At 41.0% G+C, this 23,396-nt stretch overlaps 1 protein-coding gene across 1 annotated transcript in view; it reads left to right on the top strand.

Annotated features, from left to right (window-relative positions):
• The window catches only part of ajap1 (adherens junctions associated protein 1), a 50,580-nt gene extending 29,412 nt beyond the window's left edge, over positions 1–21,168 (top strand). The window contains exons 3-6 of the mRNA XM_069140322.1: positions 11,442–11,529; positions 11,670–11,912; positions 13,921–14,053; positions 14,988–21,168. Of these exons, the coding sequence (XP_068996423.1) occupies positions 11,442–11,529; positions 11,670–11,912; positions 13,921–13,993 (404 nt within the window). The 3' untranslated portion in view covers positions 13,994–14,053; positions 14,988–21,168. The remainder of the gene's footprint in view (positions 1–11,441; positions 11,530–11,669; positions 11,913–13,920; positions 14,054–14,987) is intronic.
• The last annotated feature ends 2,228 nt before the right edge of the window (positions 21,169–23,396 follow it).

Here is a 23,396-nt window from a genome sequence, read left to right as displayed (position 1 = left end):
AACTGTGACAGCTGTCTCAGGTGAATGATGCAACATCTACTTATGTTCACGGCAATGCTGCCACACTGCAATTTGCATTAAAGACATGCAACTACATGAAACCCCTGGTGATCCGTGCCCATGTGTGAGGAGAAAAAGTGTAGATTGAGATATTAGTTACCGATGAGCTAACGTTGCAACTGTTTTTAATTACTGTTGTAATTTGGCCCAATTTAATTATTCCCAGTAATCGGTCGACGTGTAAGATGCTCTGCTTACTTTTCTCTGTGTCACTCTCATCTGACACAGAAACACCTGAGCTCAGAGTAAACCTCCAGCAGAAACAAATCCAGCCGCCCTGTAATCCACTGCACTCACAACTCATCTGAAAGCTCTGATGTAAAATGACAGCTGTCTTATTATGGATCGCTACAATTATTTGGTCTTTAAAATGTCCAAAATAATGAAAAATGCATATCAACTTCCCAAAAATATTGCGCAAACGTTGCTCAGTTAAATTGGATTAGTAGTCACAAATATGTGTTCTGCAATGGTATGAAGTATCTCAAAGAAGCTGCAAAATGTCTGACAGAAATTTAGTTATTTTGTATTTAAAATGTTCATTAACCAGTCGAACTAATCAAATATTCCACTGTTTGCTTCATTCATCCTTCCAACTGTTTTCTCTGCCTGCTTCTCCTGTTTACCTCTGATGATGATGTAATCGCTCTGTGATTGCATTGAGCAAAGTTTGTGGTCTGTTTTTAGTCCCAACAATATAGACCCAATTTGACCTATTTGTGCTTCCTTATACAATTTCACTGTACACAGATTTACTTCCTTGTACGTGTTAATATTTCACGCTAATGCTCAATCAAATGCAGCTCAAAAAAGCGTACACATCTTTGATATTTAGTCCCTCAGTAGCTGAATTTACAGTAAATGTATGAAACTGAAATACATGGGCTACATGGACTAATTGACTGTGACTCAGCAATACTGTAGGTAACCAGCAATGAGTGTACTCTGTCTCATTTGTATCATGACCGCGATCTTCTCGCGCTGACATCATCGCTGACATCACCGCTGACATCATCGCCAATAAATGAACACAGGTGGTTGTTTGTGTGTAGAGGCAGACTGTAGTGGACAAAATGCCAAAAAGCCTTTTTTTTTGTCTTTACGTAGAAGAAGTGGAGTTCCAGTTTCTAGCTTGACTGTGATCAAGTATAATAATTAATACTTCAAGTGGTGATAAATATTTGACAGCCAGTTGCACCTGTTCCACAACAAGGATGGAAAATATACTTTCCAATTTCCAACCTGGAAATGCTGTCAAAGTTTCTTGTCTCCTGATATGAAATATCTCTAAACGTGGAGTCCGGTGTTTGTGGACCAGCAGGCCGACTGTGACCAGTCTGAGTGTCCTTGTTGAATCTATCACGGCCAGCCACTCGCTCATGTCTTCATTCACTGATTCAGTTCATATACAACATCACCGTGACTGATGCCTGCTGGTGGCAGTACAGCAAATACAGTGCATGTTTCGAGTCAATATTCCTGAGATATTAATGCTTTTATTTAATTGCTTTTCCAGTGTAAATAAAATAGATCTTTACCTGGCGCAATGACAAGAGATGAACCCTGATCTTACCCTGCGTTCCGAATCGCATACCGTTTCTTTTTCCTTTTGGTACGTACTGCAGCTCCTCTAAACATATTACTAAAAGTATGTACAGTGGCATGCAGTATGCATACAACCAGGACGTACGAGTCGTATCCCGACGCTTGAAGTAAAAAGAAAAAGGATGCCATTTGGAACGAGTAGGCTTCTCCTCCTCCTGCTTTTTGCGGGCGGAGTGTCAGCGCCACCAACTCTCTCTGCGGTTCAGTCGATGTGACGTATCTTTCGCCGCGCAAAGGATTGTGGGTCAGAACAGCCCGAGTAGCATGCTGTCCTGCGTACTGCAAAATAGGACCGGATGTAGTCGGACATCCTGGTACTTTGGGCGCACTACGTTTTACATATATTGGGACATACTAAATCTTTCTCTGGCATACTAAACAGTAAGGTAGTGTGGATATTGGAACGCAGGGTTATTTCAGATGGTGAAATCTGCCATGTCGGTCAAGTGTGGCTGCTGCGCTTGTATCAGTACATCTGAAGAAGTTGTTTTTGAGAGTAAGGCAATACCTAAGGAGTTCTACGAGATCTGCTTTCAGTCCACAGTTTAAAAAAAAAAAAAAAATCCCAATAGCAGTAACGTTATACCATCTTACTTTTATTGGACATGAGAGGTTTCACATCATACACCATTCAAGCAGACATGTCGAAGTGACCTGATTTTGATCCAGCCATGATCACGCGATTGTCTGTCTATCTACATTAGAGTGCAGAAATGAACATGAGCTTTACATCCGTGTGGCTGCCATGACGGGATTGGATCGGTTCCATCCTTGTTCGGTTCAATCCCTGTTGTGCAGACCAGTTCGGTTTGGTTGGGAAGCAGCGATGTAGTGACACAGGGAAAGTACATGACAGCTTGCCACAGCTCGTCTGAGTTGCGCTTGTTGACTGTAGGCAATGTGTGTCCAAACTCCCACTCACTGTTGGCATGGAAGGAGCAGGACAACAAAAGGGACAACTCCAGTCGAAAATCCAACATGTTTGCAGCGGGATAAAGAAGTTAATGTTGCTCTTCATCAGTCACGAGGCCTCGAGCGAAGACGTTTCTGCGAGCTTTCTGCCTAATTTAACTAGTTGGAAGACATTCTGATGCACGTCATCTGTCAGCGCATCCGCGGAACTATAATGACTCGCAAGCCCTAGGTGACTGTATTTCTGTAATTAGGCACAGTAATAGTGACAGTAATAGCGAATAGCCTATAATTTCCTGTATTCAGACAATGTACCACCGGTGTGCATACTCGTCAACTTCACACATCAGCTAGTTTGTTTTTCTGGTTGCTGTTCTCATGGCTCTCTGGTCATCACACAGCAGGTGAGGCAGGGGGAGGAAGCGGGGGAGGAGGTGGGTGGGAGCGTTATATAGCTGCGGTGCCTCCAGATGCTCACTGATTGTTGGCGGTGTTTATGCCGCTAGTAACTTCGACCCCCCCACCCCCCTCCTCTACACCACGCAGATGGAGCTGTCAGCTCCATTATAGACATGAGATGATTAAAATTGCAGTCAGCAAAGCCACTACTGATGACTTGGGTCTTGTTAGATGGCGTGAGGTTAAATGTTAGAGGTCTGTGTCGGGAAAGCTGAAGACGGCGTGTGCTCCTGACAGATAAAGTCTTGTATGAAGTGGATGTTTAAAAAGAAAAAGAAAAAAAGACGACATTCGATGTCGCAAGCAACAGGTATTTAAAATACATCCATCCGTCTGGCAACAATTCATATCGTGTTTCTCAAGTTTGTGAAGGGAGTGGAGGGTTAAATGAATGGCGTAAATAACTAAGTCGACATCCACTGTGGAGCAAAGTGAGCACATGTAAAATGTATGTTAAGTGTCTCAGGAATCTATTTTTAAAGAAGTCAGCTCAGTCAACATTGTAATGCAGCATTTTGACCCGTACCGAGACCTGTAGAGGCGTACAACACAGCCTCCTCAACAGAGAGATGCACATAGAGACAGAGAGAAACCACTTTTCCCCAACAGTTACCATGGCAATCCAATAAAATTGCCATTACTCTCTGTATTGACTCAATAAAGTGGGTAAAAATGAATCTCCTTTTCTCGAGCGTTAAATCTGGACTTAAATGCTGATGCCTGGTGACAGGCGTGCAGAGTCAAACCCCCTCCCCCTGATTTACAGGAAACTCAGCCAAGAGGAGATGAACGGGCCAGACTGAGCAGATGCTGTTTCACTTTCTGTTTCTCAAGCTCTTTCTTCATGGCTTGACACATCTGCCTGGAGGAAGAGAAGTACAGATGTTGACTGAGACAGAATTTTAGATGCAGGACGTTGTTTTGTCTGACCGAGTGGCCGAGGCAGAATTTTAATATGACCCTTCTTTATTCATTCTGGTTTTCACTTCTGCTGAAAACATGACAGTGCTGTGTGACAGCTGGTCTGAGAAATATTGCAGGTGCACAAAATGTTTCAGAATCCATTCACCTGCTAAACAATTCAGCCAAGCGAGATAAAAAAAAAAAAAAAAAAAAACACCACCTCATGTCCCCAACCTGACTGCACAGGTTTCAGGGCGGTTGTTTGAAGCTGCCTTCGTAGCAGCGCCAGTTTACAGCCACCTGAAAATTGCAGTCATTTTCATTCCTCGGTTGTTGTGTGTTCCCCGCTGTTTTTAATACAGACCGGCACACAAGACAAGTGTATCTTCCTGTTAAGGGACGCCATCATTTAAGCAATATGCTCTTCGCTAACCCCCTTTTTTGGGGGCTATTTTAGCATTTGCCATTCAGCCTGACTGAATTATGCAGAAGTGCCTTTGACATTGAGAGAAAAGGCATGTAGAGTAATTGTTTCTGATCTCTCCTGCTTTAACTTCCTTCTTCTCTGTGTCCGTCCTGCTCCTCTCTCAGCCTCCTCCTCGGTAAGTGCTTTAGATTGCTTGGTGACCCTGTGGAAATCAGCCTAGAATGACACTTTGACACCAACGTTAATTGGCAATTCCTAACTATCAGCAAGCAACCTTTGACGGAAGTCTTCTCCCAACCTGTCCTGCTGAGGTGCCCGGTCTGCGGGAGAGACAATCTTGGAGGGGTCGTGCGGCGTATTAGCATGTATTGAATATTCCTGTACAAATAGGTTCGTGGGAGAGAGGTGGCCCGACCTCTATAAGCTGCAACTCTGTTTTACAAATGAGGGGCCTTCCCCACATTTTTCAGGAGCTTTTAAGCCAACACTGCGTGGGCGTATGTACCATTAGCTCTAAATGGCTCTCTGCAAAGAATGGCTCATCCTGCTGCATTCAGACGATCCAGCGCACACACACACACACACACACACACACACACACACACACACACACACACACACACACACACACACACACACACACACACACGGACACAATAACACATACATACACGCACAGTAATTAAATTGTGAGCTTCCTCATCACTGCCTTGTTACAGTATTACTACTGCAGAAGCAGTTTAGCTGCTGTCCTAAAATTCACCATTTAATCTACAGATACACTCATCTGGGACTGAGATATAACATACATATATGTAAACATATATATGTTTACAGAGTTGGACTGTCTTTGCCTACAAAATGTTATGGTTGTCTCTAACTATATGTACACGTATTGGGACATATTTCTAAGTACATTATTTTAATAATTTGCAACAATAACTAGTAGCCGAGACATAAAAAAAAAAATCATTGTAAATTAATATATATATAGTAAACAGTTTTTAATAGCAAGATACCTTTGATAACAACGTAAAACAGGTTGAATATTTAAAATGTATTATATAATATTGTATTCATTAAGAGGAAGATTATTCAGGGACTACTGAGTCTGCTCAGGAAGGTTAACAGGAAGCTTAACTGTACTCCTGTAATGTCTTCTCCCTGTTGTATATTTGAGTGATGGGATTTTGCCTTTTGACCTGTCACAGGAGAAAAAGCAGCGGTGTAAATAATAACATGAATGACGGCACAGCCATCGTTAATGTGACACCTGTGCTCTGTCTGCCATGACAATTCAAAATGTCTTCCCATACAAAAATCTGAGTAAAACAAGTACAAGTTACAGAAGTGCATTGAAGTGTTCTGCTACTCTTCCTGAACACATACTCTTGACAACTACTTATTAAAAACAAAATTTAAAACTTATTAAAAAAGGAAAACCACATATTGTGTATATATGGTAGATTGTCTGGGTGTAAATAAGAGCTCAAGCTGTTGCTGACCTTTAAGTTTCTCTCACAAATATGTGTTGCTCATATTCAAATGGTATTTCAGGATCATATTGCAGGGCTTCAGGCTAACGTTTTTACATCGGTGGACCGAACCTTTTCATTTAGGCCAATCAGCACATGATTTAGATGCACCCAAGATTTTCCAGTGTACCTTTTGGCAGCCCAATAATATGTTTTAAGCGTTTCCTTTTTGGTCACTTCACTTTGGTAATTTCATTATGTAAATGTCACTAAAAAAAAAAAGCAAAATGTATCAACACGAAATTCAGGGATTCTGCTTCGCTCGAAGGGCTGCATCATTTATTTTCATCACAACATGTAGATCATGATGTCTATTCATCATTTATACTGCTCTCCCAGCTCTGGACCCATCCACCCTGATAGCCGCCACACGGCTGCTCTCTCACTCGTGCTTATCCTATCACATGGCTCCTTTTTGCATGAGCCAGTTAGCTGTTAGTCCGCACACTGCAGCTAAAACACGGGTGGTGCCCAAAACCGTCAAGACGGTCTAAAAGCCTTTTCTCTTCAACACGACCGCTTTAATACTTTCTGCCCTTAACTACAGTTACCAACCCGTTTGTTTACAATGTCCTTCCCTTTCACAGACAGCTCAGCTTTTAGTCAAACACATCCCGAGTCCTGACCAGCTCTCTCTCTCTCTCTCTGTGTCCTCTTAACCGCAGCGCTCTCCCCAAGGGTGATTTCAGATGGACTTATGACACTAAAATATCCCAAATCTCTGAACTGACTGCTGATTCACTTCAGTCAAATAGTGCTGCGTGCAGACAAAGTCGGAAAATATCTCTGTAGTATTTGTTCAAAGGCAAATGTTTGAATTTCAGGTGCACCGGTGCCAGCAAAGAAAAAGTTTAGTCGCACTTAACAGCTGACAGACAAATGGTCATACGTGGCATTTTCTCAACTGTGCTCCAGTTTCCTGCACTCAGGCTCATATACAATACTGCTCAGAAAAAGACTGGACAGAATATTCAAAAGAATATTCTCGATACTGATACTGTGATGAAAATGTTTGGTCATACAGCCCAGCACTACTAGATAAATAATACTGAGATAATTCGATGTGCTAATGGTAAACGCCATACTGAAAAATGTGTCAGTGCTTCAATACAAACCAGGTATTACTTGCTACGCACATTTATTACCTCCGCATTGAGTTCTTGCGTCAAAGCTGGGGGTCTTTTATTAAAAATAGGTGGCAAGGAGAATTTTCAATTAACCACAATCCTTTTTTTCTTTTGACATGCTCATCAAACTGTTATGGCCAAGAAGGCAAGAAATCTCATTTGTACCTTGCTGGGAGCGTTGATGGGGACTCAAACCCCGCTGCCACGGAGGTACAAGCTCACTGCCCCCCCCTCCTCACCCTCCCTCTGTATCCCTTCCTGTCCCTTTCTCTGTCTATCTCCCTCTCAGCTTCTCTTTGTCTGGCAGTGATTTGACCAAACAAAACCGAACCGGGTATCTCTAAAGCAAGGTGACTGCCAAAGGTGATTTTTCAACCTGACTGCCAGGACACAATGAGTTTTAGATAGCCAGGCCAAATTTCCTTCCCTTCCAACTGGATGAAAATAGAACTGGCCTCTGCACTCAGATTTGTCACCCATCATTATATGCTCTATTATCCCCGCGCCCTTAAATGTACTGCCCTGAAAATGAACTTATAATAGACTTAATGTTGTGTTTGTGTTGCTGGACCTCACGTTCGTGGGTTCATTTATCTCATTAAATAGCTGTACCAGGAAAGGATGCATATTCTGGCTTCCAATTGGAGTCTGAAGTAAATGAGCTACTTTGACTTCAATACCCTGAAAATATGTAACACAGCATCGGTAAACTTCACACAACATGCTCGTGTTTACCAGAGCAGCCAGTCAGATTCCTCTTATATTAAATTACAGACTGCCAGAGCTTCTAAACATGTGTGGTGTGTTTACAGAAATCACAATCGTCAGTCAATGGCAGTTTTTAATCAAATGAATTTAAGCGTCACTTTTCCTTGCCTGGGCAGAGTGGTGTCCAATGGCATGCTGGGAGGAAACCTAATTATGCCCCATAATGTTATTTGAGCAATTACGGTTTCACAGGACAAATTTATGAAGAGCAGCTTTTGATTTGAAACGTCCTCCCCTTTTAATTTGACATCAATGTAAAATGAAACAATTCTGAGTAGACAGCTGAGCTGTTGATCAAGGTCAGGAGCAACTTCTATTATGCCTGAACTTGGACAGATGTTAACTGAACACTTTCAGCTCAAGAGCTTCAATGTCAGCCCGACACAGGCGGAGGGAGGTGGAGGATAGAGAAGGGGAAATTAGGGAAATGCAAATGACTCACCAGATAAGCTAGTTTTCATTTGCCATGGCAAGGGACTGTGATTGGACCGGGAAGGTAAAGGCTTCCCTGAGCCAGCCGGAGATATCATTAATTCAAAGTTGACCTGGCTTGCGTTTTGCATGGACCTGCCCACAGAAGTTTATTATCTAAGAGGAGGCTGTCCATGCAGCAGGATGGCAGAGGAGAGGGGGTTGTGCGCTTTTCCAAAATGACCGAGCAGCACATCCTTTTGAGCGTTTTTCCCGAAGACAAATTGGCTTGGATCAGCAGCTCGGCAGCTGGCTGATGGAGAGGTGAGATGTATGAGGCCCACGTGGGCATTTTCATCATGACGGCTTTCTTTTTTTCTGTCCTCCTGCAGTACGTCACCTGCTGCAGTGTGTCATTGTGTCCTCGCCGCTCTCATGCTCTATCACTCACCCACACACACATACACTAACCTTACAGTACAGTGCAATAGGCTTGCACTAATCCTCACTTTAGACGTGTACTGCACAGTTTTGTTTGTGGATTACTGTCCTCTGTCAAAAGCGAGAGATCAGCACACACGGGAGTCTTAAGAGCATAAATAAGAACAATGTCTTTGTACTTTAGTCATACGGAGCAAAGGAGGCGAGGAGGGGAAATTTGGGCTCCAGTCATATCTCCAAGGGGGTTAAGATGTACTACATAGGCAAAAGACTGAATAGCTCCTCCTTTAAAGAATAGTCAGTTATATGGCTTCTTACCTCCCAGAAAGCTCAGCAAAACAAATAAGCAGGCACCTGGAAGATTTCAATGAATTAATGTGCAATTGCGATTATATGCTCTTCTTTGGTTTGACCTGTGATCCTACAGAGATTGGTGGGTTTTGTAATCCTTCTTAAATCAAATAATACCAAGCAGTGAAATGTACCAAATTATACAATAATTTTCTATTCTCTAACGACCAATCAGGATTCACCCCGTACAAGTTTTCATTTTCTCAACCAGTGACCGTGCTATCCTTTTGATGGCACCATAATTAGGTTTTAATAATTTAATAAGAGCATGGAGATGACTCAGCTCTGTGTATCATGAATATCAACAGTTGGTGTGTATGAGTTTGAACTGTTCCCTACAGTCACATGTTAACTGGGGTTACTTAGTTTAGCGGCAGAGAGTTGGAATACCACACAAATACTGAAATAAATTGATTGGCTCACTTTAATTTTCAATACTTTTATATGTTCTCCTGCAAAACACTTCTGACAAATGTGTCTTATTTCAGCATTTATAAACATAAAGTATGATTAGCACTGACAATGTCATGAATGTGTTGTTCTAAAGCCCCTTCAAATTGTACCACTTCGTTTTCTTCTTTACTTTGTTGTAATACGTGCGTGTGTCTTTATTCGTTTACCGTACATGCCTCCCTTTTCAAAGTGCACAGACTGCTTATGAAGTTCACCTTTTGATCAAATATGTTATTTGATATAGCGTATCAAATAATTTGCTCTCTTTTAATGTTTAAATAAAAGCCTTAGGCCAAAAACCTACACAGATAGTTTGAGGTGAGCAAAGGTTATAAAAAGCACACCAGCTTTTCATGTGCGGAGCACCTAATGGAAAATGTATTGAGTTGGCTTTATTTTTTTCTTTAGATACTGATATCGCCGTGTTAGGAACGGGATGGACCTAAATGTATGAGATGAGGGTTACAAAAAAAGTAAGGGGCTTATTAAAACAGCAAAAAGAACAGTGGCAGAAACAAAAGGCGAGCCAACAGGGCTGATTACAAAAAGCAGGTCGAAACACAAATTAACAACATAAAACCCAACAAACTAATGCAGATACAAAGAATGTGCAGATAAATCAAACTTGAGAAAACAGATCCACGAAGGGGTCACAGGCAGGAAACCGGACGAGACAGGCAACAACAACGGACTGACAACCAGGGAGCGAATATATGCTCTGTTCCAATATCCATACCACCATATTATTTAGTATGCCTGAAAAACATACATAATATGCAAAATACAGTGTGCCACAAGTACCAGGACGTCATATCAAATGTCGTTCCGCGGACCGCGACACACACGACCAAGAGGGTGAAAGTTCAAGATGCCTTTTTTTTTTCATGACTAAGTAATGTGTCCCATACATACTGCATGCAGTAGTTCATACTTTGTAAGGGTAGCTGCAGTAAAAAGAAAAAGTATGTGATTTGGAAATGGGGTTGTATTTACTGTGTGCGTGAAAAGAGTCCATATGTCCATGTGGTATTTATGAGCTTGGATTTTTCTGTGATCCTTGACTTCACGAGTTGTGATGTGTTTGCTGATGTTTAGGGAGTGGCAGAGGCATATGTATTCATGACTTAGATAATAACCTACGTCTGAGGAAATATGTTGAACAGCACTCCCCCCCCCCCCCCATTAGCCTGCTAAATTGTTAGCCTTTGTGGCTCGACGCTGTCCGTGTTGCCGTTGCTTAGCAACAGTGTTTGTAAGACTCAACCACTTGAACACGACACATACGGCGCAAACGACTTCTCATGTCGTGACCACAAGCTCACCGGTTCCATTTGAACACAGCCTGTTTAAGGGCAGCTGCAGCGCATCCTAAAATTAAAAAAAAAAAAGAACAGTAATGTGATTGGGGATGCTGCTGTGCTGGCGGGGGTGTTGGGTAAGCGACCGCCGCTGGGCCCGAAGCGAAAGCAGGTGACCAGAAAAAGGGGAGAAATAGACTGTGGTGAGACCTGTGGCGGCAAAACACAGGGAATGACACAGATACAAGGGACCACTCAGAAATACAGTTACAGTTACACATGAGAGAAGACAAGGACAAGCACAAAAGGAAAGTAACTTTCAAAATAAAAACCAGAAACACAAGCGAACAGAAGAAGAACAGAAAACATATATATAAAACTTGCAGAAAAGTTGGATTTGAGATTATTTATCCATTACATTTGACTGTACTGTAATGGAATAATTCACATCAGTCTTAAATGATTAATATTGCAGATTACACGTCATCAATACTAGAAGAGCAAATTGTTCTTGTTTGGTACCCCCCGACTTCTTAAGTGAACTGTCCTCGAAAGTTTCAGTGTTTGAACGGAACCGAAAATAAAAGAGAAGTGATGTTCACGTCTCTGCTGTGAGCAAAAGGAGTCAAACCATTTCCTCCACAAATGATAGTAATTCTCTGCTCTTGTGTTTCTTTGCGTCCTTTCGCAGGTTTGGCAGTTCACCAGATAATCACAATCACTGTGTCTCTCATTATGGTTATCGCAGCCTTGATCACAACACTCGTCCTTAAAAACTGGTAGGAAAGATTCCTTTACTTTTGCCTCATAACCCGTCAGCTGCAGAGCCTCCCTCTGCTCCACAAAATCCTCACGGATAACCAGAAGTACAAGGTATGATTTTATGTTTGTTTCTTGTCTTTGGTGCGTGTTTTTGTAGCTGTGCGCAGTCTGGAAATGGTCGCCACAATAGCCATCAGCGCAAGATCCACCAGCAAGAAGAGAGCTGCCAAAACCTGACAGACTTCACGCCGGCCCGCGTGCCCAGCAAGGTGGACATATTCACTGCCTACAATGACAGCCTGCAGTGCTCACACGAGTGCGTTCGGACTGCCGTACCCATCTACACCGATGAGATGATCCAGCAGACACCTGTCTACAAGACTGCTTACAACGGAAACAGGTACGCTGGTCCGAAACTGAATACATGAAAGGTGGACGCACACTGAAATCGTTCTGCACTGGAGATCCACAGCGATGAGTGCTTTTTATGGCGTCTGCTGAACAGCAGCTATGTCAACTTAATATAGGTTAAGACACATTTTGATTTAAAAAAAACAAAAATTATGGGTTAAGAAGAGATAAATTCTAATAAGCTTTGTATGAAATTAGAATGCATAAAAAGCTGATAAAAATCCAAACAGAGGAGAAAGAGTGCATTAAAAAGATCATGAATCTTAACATTCCTCTCCTTGTGTGTTGTTACTCTGAGCCACAGTCTAAATCTACATAGAAATCGGTTGCTTTTAAATACTGTTGTCCATCGCCTCCTTCCTCATCCATCTGCCTCACACCTAGCTGTACAATGGGCCTCACGCACTCACACAAAAATCTAAATGTTCCACTGATTTTCTTTGGTTTAATGTTTACATTTATAGATACGGGGACGTCTTCGCAGTTCCATTTTCTCTTCCTGACAGAATCTTAAACGTACAAAAGTGGATATATAATTTCAAGACTGAACTTCTTTACCACAATCATATCATTTAAAATCAGTAAACTGCACCCAACACATTTATGAACCCAGCTAATCTGTGCTGCTTTTATAGCAACAAAAAAAAAAGAAAATATGCAAAGGTCTAACATTGGTGATACCCATTATAAGTGTTGTGTGATAATAAGTTGGTCAAGTACTGACAATGTTTGCAGTCTGATTAAACTAACAGTCATCGAAGTTGCAGGGCCAGCAAAGATGGTCACACTTACTCAGTGTATCCAAACCCTGCAACAGATTCATTATGTTGGCAGAGAGGGGACGACAACTCATCTGGTGTAAGTAGTCCACAGTGTCTGTGTTTATTTATTAAAAGTTATGGAAGGACTGTGACATTTTTACTTGTGATATTTCCCACGTTTTGCAACAGCATTTCTGATGCATTTATAATGGGGATCACCAATGAGAACAGAAGAAGCATCTCATGCTAGAGGTTATATGTCTTCAAGATTCTCGAGCAAACTCAGTTATTGTTGGATAACACTTCGAAATACCACCACCTGGATGACTGACAGACTTCACAGACGTGATGAAACTGGGATTTTGATCTGCACCTACAAGTGGAGGCCTCTGTCTCCCCCGAATGGCAACCTCCAGGGCTGAAAAATGAAGTCAACGCAGAGGTTAAACAAATTGCAGTTCCTCAAGTGGCCACTTGGGGCTGGCTACAAAAGCAAATCAATCACCCCATAGACGCTCATGTTAAAAACACCAGACTTTACAGCAGTAATAAATATGGTGCAAAACACAGTTTTGATCTCTAAAGCTACTTCCAGAGTTTGTGACGACTGTGAATTTTTATATAAGCCGTCTGTTTGAATTGTATTAAGGCTTAAAATTATGCGTAATGAAAGACGGGGCTGCTTTGAGTGACACGTGTGTGCCATGACAGTTGGGCAGCTGCCTTCAGGCTTCAGCAACTAGGCTTCACTTGGACCGCCTAAACTCAACCCACGCTCCACTTCTTTGCCCATTTTTGGATCATCCAGGAGTCAGGCATTGCCAAGATGGTGATGACAAGAGCCAGGACTAGGCTTTGACAAATGCTTTTCAGGGTAACTTATGAGTGACATTATGAAGGCTACATCTATTTTTTTTTATACACAGTGTACTGTCTCCCTGTTTGTGTTCGTCTGTGACAACGATACTGTGTTGACTGTGGCACTGAAGGCTAACCACGCACATAATTAGGCCTTGGAGGACGTACTGCATGAAGTCTATTGGAAAAAGAAAATATGTTTGTGGTCTTAAGAAATGTGCTTGCTCAGCTATAATTTCACTTCAGAATCAATTCAGGGTTATTACTGAGAACTAATGTGTTGTCGTTGTATTTAATAAGAACATGTGCTCAATCAGACTCCGTCATATCCATCCACAGGATTTCACATGTTCTACCTTCTTGCGTTCTCCCCGACAGGCCCTCCCCCACTGAAAGACAACTGATTCCTGTGGCCTTTGTGTCCGAGAAGTGGTTTGAGATTTCTTGTTGACGAGCTGAAGGCCTTGTTCATGTTCCGTGGGTAGAAGAGACTTCCTGAATTCACGCTCTGGTGGGTACTGTGCCATTTTGTTTTCCTGCAAATCCTCGTCTGAGCCGTAGCCACCTCGATCCCTGTGGTGATGCTGCCCCACTTTGGGAATAGAGGGGAACTTGGCGTATGTTTGTTATTTGTGACATGACTACGCTCCTTTCCATCTTGCGCGCAGGGATAAAAAAAAAAAAGTGTTGATAAATCCAGTTCAGTGCAGTATCACAGGTCTTTAGTTGAGATAAGAGACTAATTATGCTTATATCAGTATTGCTAAAGTGTATTGTAACAGTTCATTATTTCTCTCCTCATATCTGAAAGACTTTCATGAATATTTATGCGGCCGCTCTCATTCTTACACCAAAACCATATTGTTTTGAACATTTCCAGGACTAAAGGGGCACTTTCATTTGACTTGTGACACATTTTTCTGCATGGATAATATATGCCGGAACGGCCCTGCATTTGAAATTCAAGGCGTGAGCGTTAAACACATGCTCTGGCCCCACGGTGTTGCTGGAAGCCCAGAGGGAGATGTAACGTTTGCTATTGACCCAGATTTGAAAAGGAATAGATTGCCTGCAGGTAACGTCGTGAGAGGACAGAGCCCCGGCGATGTCTGGACACACATTAGTCTCAGTCAGCTCAACTTTCCACAGCATGCTCACTATGCTGCAGGCTTAAAAGACATAGGATCCCTTATTATCTCGGCAAACCTAATGTATTTCTTGGGCTTAGGTGTATGTTACAGGAGGCTTTAACTGTGCCAATTTTAAATACAGCTTTGCCCTTTCATCTGATTTAAGAAAGGCGCTGGGTTGCAGGTTTTTCAGGCAACAGCTGGACACCCTAAAATAAGTGTTAAGTAGACCATCCTTATAAATCCTATCTCTGTTGTTTTATTTTGCACTAGGTTAATAATAAAGGAGTATTTCTGTGCTCTGCATCTCCACAGGATCCAGTTGGAAACAAGAACCACACAAAACAGCTTCTTTTGTAAAATAGTGTTATCACTCTTTGGACACCGGTGAAGATATTTATTTTTCTAGAGATGACAAGCAGAGCAGCCACAACGCTGCCACTCCATATTTCCAGGAACCTACAGTCATTTAGATATAGATTATATATAGATATATTTACAGGACGTATGGAACGAGACTGTGGACGTCGCGGATGTCTCAAGGAAAACAATTTGACATTGGACAGAGGAACCCAAAGGAGCTGCTTTGGGTGGAAGATGAACTGTATTTCTGAACAATGTGCCAATAATGCCACTATGTGCCACAACCTGGATAGACGGAAGTTTCAAAAACAACTGATGGACTAAACAAAGAGCGCTATATTAACCCTGTATCAACTCCAATTACATTGTTTTTTCTTCTGTCTTTTTTTTTTTGAATTTTTTTTTTTAAAGAAATGTGAAAGTTAAAAAAAAAAAATGCTACAAATGTATTTGAATATGTTTTGAAATAGTTTTAAGAAATGTGTTGCAAAAGAGAGTGCAAAAGATATTTATATAAAGGCACGATTCTATTAGCTGTGGGTAGAGATGCGACAGAAAAACAGAAACGGTATATGCTTTATCGAATAGTTGGTTCTAAAACATTGTTTCTAGAGTTCCCATTTTAAAAACAGAATAGTTATGTCTATTTTTTTACAGAAAAGTTTGCCACAGCCCTAACAGTCGAAGTCCGAACACTTCGGACCGCTGTTTTAATCACTCCCACCCAGGCTGAGATTATTACAAAGAAATAAATACAACAGGTGCAAGCCGATGCAGTGCCCACCTCAACTGATTATCACATAAGAGATGTAACTGATTACACAAAAAATGCTTCTGTGGTGTCGACACATGGCTTCGACAAATCCCCCAGCTACAAATTCCTGTACAGATTGAGCAAGGTCAGCCACAACAGACTGCACGGAGCTGGACAGGACATTCACACTGGTCTCAGGTCTGTCTAGCTCTCTTGCACACTTCACATTGGTCTGTTTGGGATAAACTCCCCAACGATTGGTTGCGATTTAGATCCGAGCTGCGAGGATTAAAGGGTGGAACAGATTTGATTCGAGCATCACATTCATAAATTTCATGTGGTGATTTGCATAAATAGCAAAGAGGTTGAAAAATGAATTCCGCCACAGACAGTAATTGAAAATCCCCATTCAGCTCCCAGATTGGTTCACTTTTGAAATTAGTTTTGAAAGCCAAAACACTGAATTATGGTCTGAAAGTCAAGAGGAACAGGAGCCAGGTGGTTGAAGACAGAAAGTAAAATAATCTTCAGTTTTCGACTGAAGAAGAAGCTGTGACAGAGCTTTTTCCCTCGGGATCATAATCATCTCTTTTAAATGCACGATGGAAGCAGGAAAGAATTCCCTCACCAAATATGTCGTAAGGGTTCGCTCTCTCTCTCTCCGAACCTAAATCCACTCAGTTCGTGAGGACAATATTTTCTAGAATATCAGAATTGCAGATCTCACAGCCAGGAGATTGTTTGAATTTGTGCTGAAGGAAGCTGAGGGAAAACAAGATATAGATTAATGAGGAGGAAGCTGTATATTTTGTTCTTTCGAAACCCCTAAAACACCCCCTCAGTGTCAAGTTGAAGTAAGGGGATTAAGACAAGCCAATCAGGCGCTACCAAATTGGTTTAAACTATCTCTTAAGTCAAGGTGAGGGAACTCCATGGTAAGGAAAACTCTCCTGAAAGCCTCCCAGCACCATTCATTTTATTATCAACCCCGAGCTCGGAGAGACAGATTACCTTTGCGCTGCGAAGCTTTTGAGGAAGTCGTTTATGAGTCTACCTTTTATTGTGCTGTGGGTTTGTACAAAGCACAAATACAATTCTGTAATTGTAAACGTTTTTGGCTGCAGACAGCAATATGTACAGATTTAAAACGGAGGGTTCCCGCCGGGTGTCGACCTCCGCTGATTCACGTGCGCTCGGTGGTTTTTAGTCGTGTACTCACTCCCTTGGAGGATTCGAGAAAAACAGCTTGTCCCAGTGAGATCAGTATCTGAAAATGTGAGCCATTCAGGAGGTGTCAAGATGGCTTGGGATAAACACTGTGGTGCAAAAACTCCTGCTTTGGCCCATTCGCAACATGAAAACCACTCTCATGAATGACCCAAACCAGTTCAGCCTCGCGTTTGTCAGGCTGCGTCGCTTCTTTGACATAACATATATTTTTTTGAATGAAGAGTGTTATCTTAGAGGGTTATGAAACTTACTGTATATTATACACGTGTAAATGTATTTTCTATATATTTGCTTCTATTTGTGTACAGGTGTGTTCTATTTTTCAGGACCTCTCCTGTTTTTGGGAAGGTTTCGGCTAGGTCGGGGATAGTGTCTTTGTTTACATGTGTAACTACGGTATTTCTTTCAAAAACACAAAACTAACCTTGTGCCAAGCTTCTTACCTGCACCTTCAAGCAGTACCTGTATTATATCTTTAGCTAACCAGTATAATACTTCAGTAGACGCTGCAGTAGTTCAGAGACTCGAGAGGGATTTACAGGAGGGATGTCTGAAAGTAACAGCGCTGAGTGGTTTTAAAAAGTGTTTGTCAGCATATCTGGGGTTGTGGCTGGGAAACCAATGACTTGTTCTCCTTAAACGTCATTTTTACATGGATTTAATAGACAGTGTTTCACCACTTAAATAATAATAATAATAATAATAATAATAATAATACAAAAAAAAAAATCTGTAAATCCAACAGTAGCTGCCAAGAACCCAACTAAACTTGATTGAGACCGAGTTGAATTCATTTGTCATTTTGTATTTGTATATACAACTGGCCCAGAACATTTACAATTTCTCTCATACTTAACTGTGATGAAAACAAACTACTACTAACATTTATCAGCATTTGAAATAATCAGGGAAAGATATCTAAAGAAATAGTTGTGAAAGGAAGATGGTTTGTGAAGTACACTGTCTGTATTTTCCTTTTTGATCGTCATCGTTTAAAAAAAACAAAAAAAAACCAGCCAAGATCAGAGTTGATGAGTAACTTTTTTTTGTTTTTTCTTTTTAAAGGATAATTCCGTTTTTTTGACGTTTTCAGTTTTGACCATGCATTGGCTGTTGGGACGGCCGTATCGGTGCCGGTTGCTACGTTGGGTTACACACAGATTCCCCGGACTGGCATGCTAACACGCTAAAGTAGGATAAGTGAACACGATGAACACGACGCCTGCTGAACATTAGCACGTTAGCATGCCGATGTTTAGCTCGAAGCACTGCTGCTGCGCCTCACAACGGCCTCAAAGAAGCCACCAACGGGTCCGTCGCAGCTTTGGCCATCATGTCTGTTGGTTATAATGACATTATGCTGACCGAGTAAATCTGCTGAGATCTGGAGACACGGTGATGTCACAGCGGTGACCTGAGCAACAGACAGCGCCGGTCAAACTCAATCTTTGAAGCCTGTAAGCTGTGGTGGATGTTTACAACAGACAGTTTGTGTCACAATGTTACAGTTTGCCTTTGTTTTTTCTGGATCAAACAACTTTACCTACCTGGAGATTTGTTTGCAGCCTGTCTGATGGTCTGACATGCCCCGTCACACTTATTTTTAGCAAAGGCGTTGACAAGACGTCGACAGTGAATTTTGCTGAAGACGGCGTTATTATTACTGATTGCAGTGACGGCCAAAACTATAAAAAAAAACAAATTCTTTTTTTCTGCATAATTTCAAGGTGTACTAAACATACTGATGATGATTGTGAGAGATCTGTTTAGAAATATGAACTAGTTCCCTGCTACTCCTACCTAACTTCTTTTTTTTTTTTAATTATTATTATTATTTTATTTTTTTGCTTACAAATTTGCATTGTTGAACACCTGTGAGCATATAGCTATTTGAGTTGCTGTTACCCGTTTCATCAAGGAAGGTACCTGTAGTTACCAAACTTCTGACACTTATCAAACGATGTGATCAATGTGACCCTTCTAAAAATTGTTGACATTTTCTACCAAGCTATGAATGACAGTGTGAGTCTTATTTCTGATTCTTTGATATATACTAAATCAAATTACTGACCAATTATTGAATTTGTTTGTGTTTTAAAAAAAACAAAACCATCTCAAAGGTTTTACTTCAGTTAGCCTTGAAAAGCTTGTTTGTATTAATATTCCTCATTAAAACCTCAAGGAGCTGCTGGCTGAAAGAAATTCAAGGACATTAAGTCAAATAAAAAAACGTAACTAGTGGTTTTTCTACATATTTTAAACACGCACGAATGTCTGGAGACATCATACATCAGCCGTCCTCCTTTTACCTCTGTCTGAAATCCAACCGATACCTACGGAAATGTCTTGCTGCTTTTTTTTTTGTGGTTTTTCTTCCTTTTCAGTTTATGTTAAAGCATCGAAGATGAGTATGGTTTATCATAGCTAAGAGGGAGGAAAACGATTCCACTCGGGTGGTCAGATTTGATTCAGGAAACATTATCTGAGCAGCTGAGTGCCGGCAAAGGCGTTTGGGTGGAGGAGGGAGGGGGCGAAGACTTGACATGCCTTGTTCACGGGGAATGAATATTTTTTTTTTGCGGCTGCCGTTTCTGTCTCTTCAGCAACCCGTGAAACCGACGCTCCCTTCAGCACAAACAAGCTATCAATCAGCGTGGCTTCTCCTGTCAAGATGAAGGATGTGGCGCGCTTACAGGGACGGTGATTCCCGTTTGCACGTCAGACACACAGAGTGGAACTTATTGACATACGTGTTGTTTTAATTAGATGTTGGCTGAACATCCTCTAAAGCCAAGGTTTCCCTTTCCCCCCCACCCCATATCGTTGCAAGCATTCACATGAGAGGAGAGTAATCAATGTATTGACTGTTTATCCATGGCCTTTTGGTGTCTGATCAGCCTGGAAACATATTACACACTGGCATTAATGTTGACGTGGTTGTAATTTTGATTTGTAAAAAAGAAGCTCAGACAAAGAGGTGAGACTCGGCAAGAAGAAGACAACATTTGATGTTAAATTCAGAAGAAAGAACGAAGGTTATCTTTATGTACGTATCTTTACTGACTTCGTTTTTTTATCCGTCAGAAAACTGTAGCTCCTCACTCCGCTTCTCTTCATTGTTTCCAAAAAAAACAAGAAAAAAACCACATACTGTGCGCTTATTGTATCTACAGTGGAGGGCTCCGACTCTCCTCTCGGGTCATGTTTTTACTTTTCTATTCACAAGAGCTAAGGCGCTGTCACTGTCAGTGCTTATCAATACAGTCAAAGACTTGAAAAACAAAAAAGAAGAAAAAAGATGAACACTTTGTTAGCAACAAACTCGATTTCTCCCAGAATCCCTCTGCTGGATGGAGACCAGCTACGTGACCCAAATCTGCATTCATGTCAATTGATTGGTATAGAGAGCCTCTAAGTACTGTACAATGCCTTCCCAACAAAGTGGAGGCCTGAAACGTGGGATAACAGGAAAATATAGACACAAAGTCGCCCGTTTCTGGAGAATTGATTAAAATAAGAGTGAATGGAGAAGTCAAAAACGCAACAAAAAAAACCAACACATTAATATCATGAGTTTAAATTTCAAGGGGTGAGGACATTGTATAGAATATTCTTTTTCTTTTTTGGGTGGTGGGTGGGAAGGTTTTTCACATGGGGGGCACACAGTGGTTTGTTCATTGATGCTGACTTACAATCACAGTTCATACGTACCATTGAAGGAATCTGACTCAAGTTGTGTTGTTGCCATAAAAATGAAGAGTTTGTACTTTGTGACTCTTAAAACCTTTTTATATTTGTGTTTAATATATCAATGAGTACCTCTGTTAACTTTTGTATAAGACCTATGACTATAGTATACCACACATACACACACACACACACACACACACAACACACCTCCACACAAAGGGACTCCAGTCTGTCTCTGTGACGGCTCAATGTTGTATAACTTTTATTTTGTGTCTTATGAACCACATCTCTTCCTTTTGTAGTTATTGGTAAACATTTCAATTTCCAGGTGACTTTGATTTGGTTACTCTTGTACTACTAAGCTCTGTATTTGCAAGCACTGTAAATGCGATTCTCATTGGATTCGTCCTCTGTACATTTAGTACTCTGATGTTGCTATTAATAAAATGTAAAACAACACGGGCTAGTGCTACAGGGAGTTTGTTGGAATGAGCCTTCGGGGAGGGCAGCGATCAGGGCAAACAGCACAAAATAAAAGATTTGAATATGAATTCAAGCCGGGGTCTGATGAGTCTGTCAAATCAAATGACATGCTAGATTTTTAAGCTGCTATGCTCAGTTAGCTTTTTTAATGAATAAATAATTATGTTGTTAAATTTGACACGTTAGTATTATTACTGCCAGCAAATGAGAACAGCAACAAGGGCGGTGCCATCATCCACCATCATTTACACTGTGACATTGGACAAGGGCTCTTCCATTAACCACAGAGGGAAAGGACGGGCATACACATTTAACACTTAAGCATAAACATGAACAGGAAAAAGCATCCATCATTAGTACGATGTACTATAATTTATATGCAGCTTAAGATAAAGGTAAAACTTCATAATAAATCAGCCCGGTATTACGCCAAAGCGTGCAATGCACCCGTAAGTCCACTAGAGGAAATCGTGACAGTGTCACGTTTAGCCGTGCCTAAGCGTGAGAAGTACACGCATGCATGACCAGCCTGTTCTCATTCACAGGCGTACAATTAGTGATGACATTCAGGAGATGATTGGAACAAATCCAGGACTTTCACCTGGTCTGCTGTGTTTGATTCTGTGGGGAAGCAAAAATACATGTAGATTTCTTTTGAGTGACACATGTAAGTTACTTACATAACATAATATACTTATATAGAGTTTGTTGTTTTAACTCAAACCATAATCTTCAACTAACTCTGCCAAGTATTTTGTGTGCCAAAACCAAATCAAATTGTGAATGTGACACCTTTAACCTAAACCAGGATATTTTTTGAAAGCTAACCTGCTTTTTATACCCTAAACCTATAAGGCACCTTACTTTTTACGCCCTTGGCAAAGCAAAGCGTGACACTGACACGGTATCCTCTGGACTGATGTGTGTGTTGTATTGGCGTGATAACGGGCTGAATGAACAATATTCTGAACAAAACAAGAAATATACTTGCTCTGCCTCAGGCATGTGAAGGATCTTAAAGGAGAACACCAGAAATGAACTTACTTAAGTGATATGTTATCGTACAACAGACGGAAAATATAAAACTACAAAAATAAGACTCCAATCCCTACTCATCATAGACTGTTCCCACTCCTACTATAAACACTTAATCTGAACCTGCATTAAATCAAGACTTGGCAACTGTGTACATACAGCTGCATGTATGTGGGTGTTAGCAGATGTTTGTAATAATGTATCTTATAAAACACAAATAACAAACTAGAATAATCATCATATTATCTTCCACTAAATATCCTGCTGTTGTGCTTTTATGCCATTGTAATTGTAATTGTAGGATTATTTTAACGAGTGTAAATGTGATCGACTGGAAGTCTATTTGGGGTCAGTGACACTGGAACATTTGTATTATATATTTATAGAGAAATTAGTGCCAAACATCTGATACTGCCAATACTAATATGGTCATTATGATCCAGTTTTTGTCTGCAATGCACTATTGCTTTGTAAAATAATGGGAAAAAAAAACTGGCACTGTGGTCTGTGTGGATAAAAAGCTCCACAATGAGCAGTGACATATTTGCAGGGAAAAGCTGTAAGTGCTGCAAATGCCATTTTTCTACCTGATTAAGGTGTGAACTGTCATCTCAGCTGGCTTTTCTTCCAATCTAAAGCAGTCAACCATTAATAATAGCATTGATTAAAGCTTTGCGAGCCCAGCCCCGGTTTGTTTAGTATTCACTTCACAATGGTCATTGAAGGCTGGGTGGAGAATCCTGTTTAACATTCGCCCAAAGTTACAACCCGCTCACATGGAAAACCTCTGATATAACAGGAACCTGGTGGCAATCCTTCGATTTCTTTCATGTTGAATTTCATTACTCTGCTTTTTGTGTTATTTGTGATGCATTTTTAGTCACTTTAGCTCTACAGTGACTGCGATATTGGACTTTTGATCCAAATGGTTTGATTAAATGTCTCAACAACTAATGGGTGGAATACCTTTAATTTTTGTATAGATATCTATTGCTCAGACCATGAATCCTACTTACTTAAATCCTTGGTTTTCCTCCAGCGCCACATGTGTGGTTTAGAGTGAGTTACACAACTATTTGATGAATTTCTGTAAAATTTGTTACACAAATTTAGATAACTTTCTAGATACATTGACTTCTCATGTGGGGCATCAGGTCAAAAATAGATTA

This window comes from Embiotoca jacksoni, unplaced genomic scaffold, assembly GCF_022577435.1.
Source record: "Embiotoca jacksoni isolate LCO1_2020_lvr unplaced genomic scaffold, fEmbJac1.0.p SCAF_9, whole genome shotgun sequence".
Classification (NCBI taxonomy): Eukaryota; Metazoa; Chordata; class Actinopteri; family Embiotocidae; genus Embiotoca; species Embiotoca jacksoni.
Note: the sequence above shows the minus strand (reverse complement) of the source record. Positions and strands in the feature narration are given on the sequence as shown.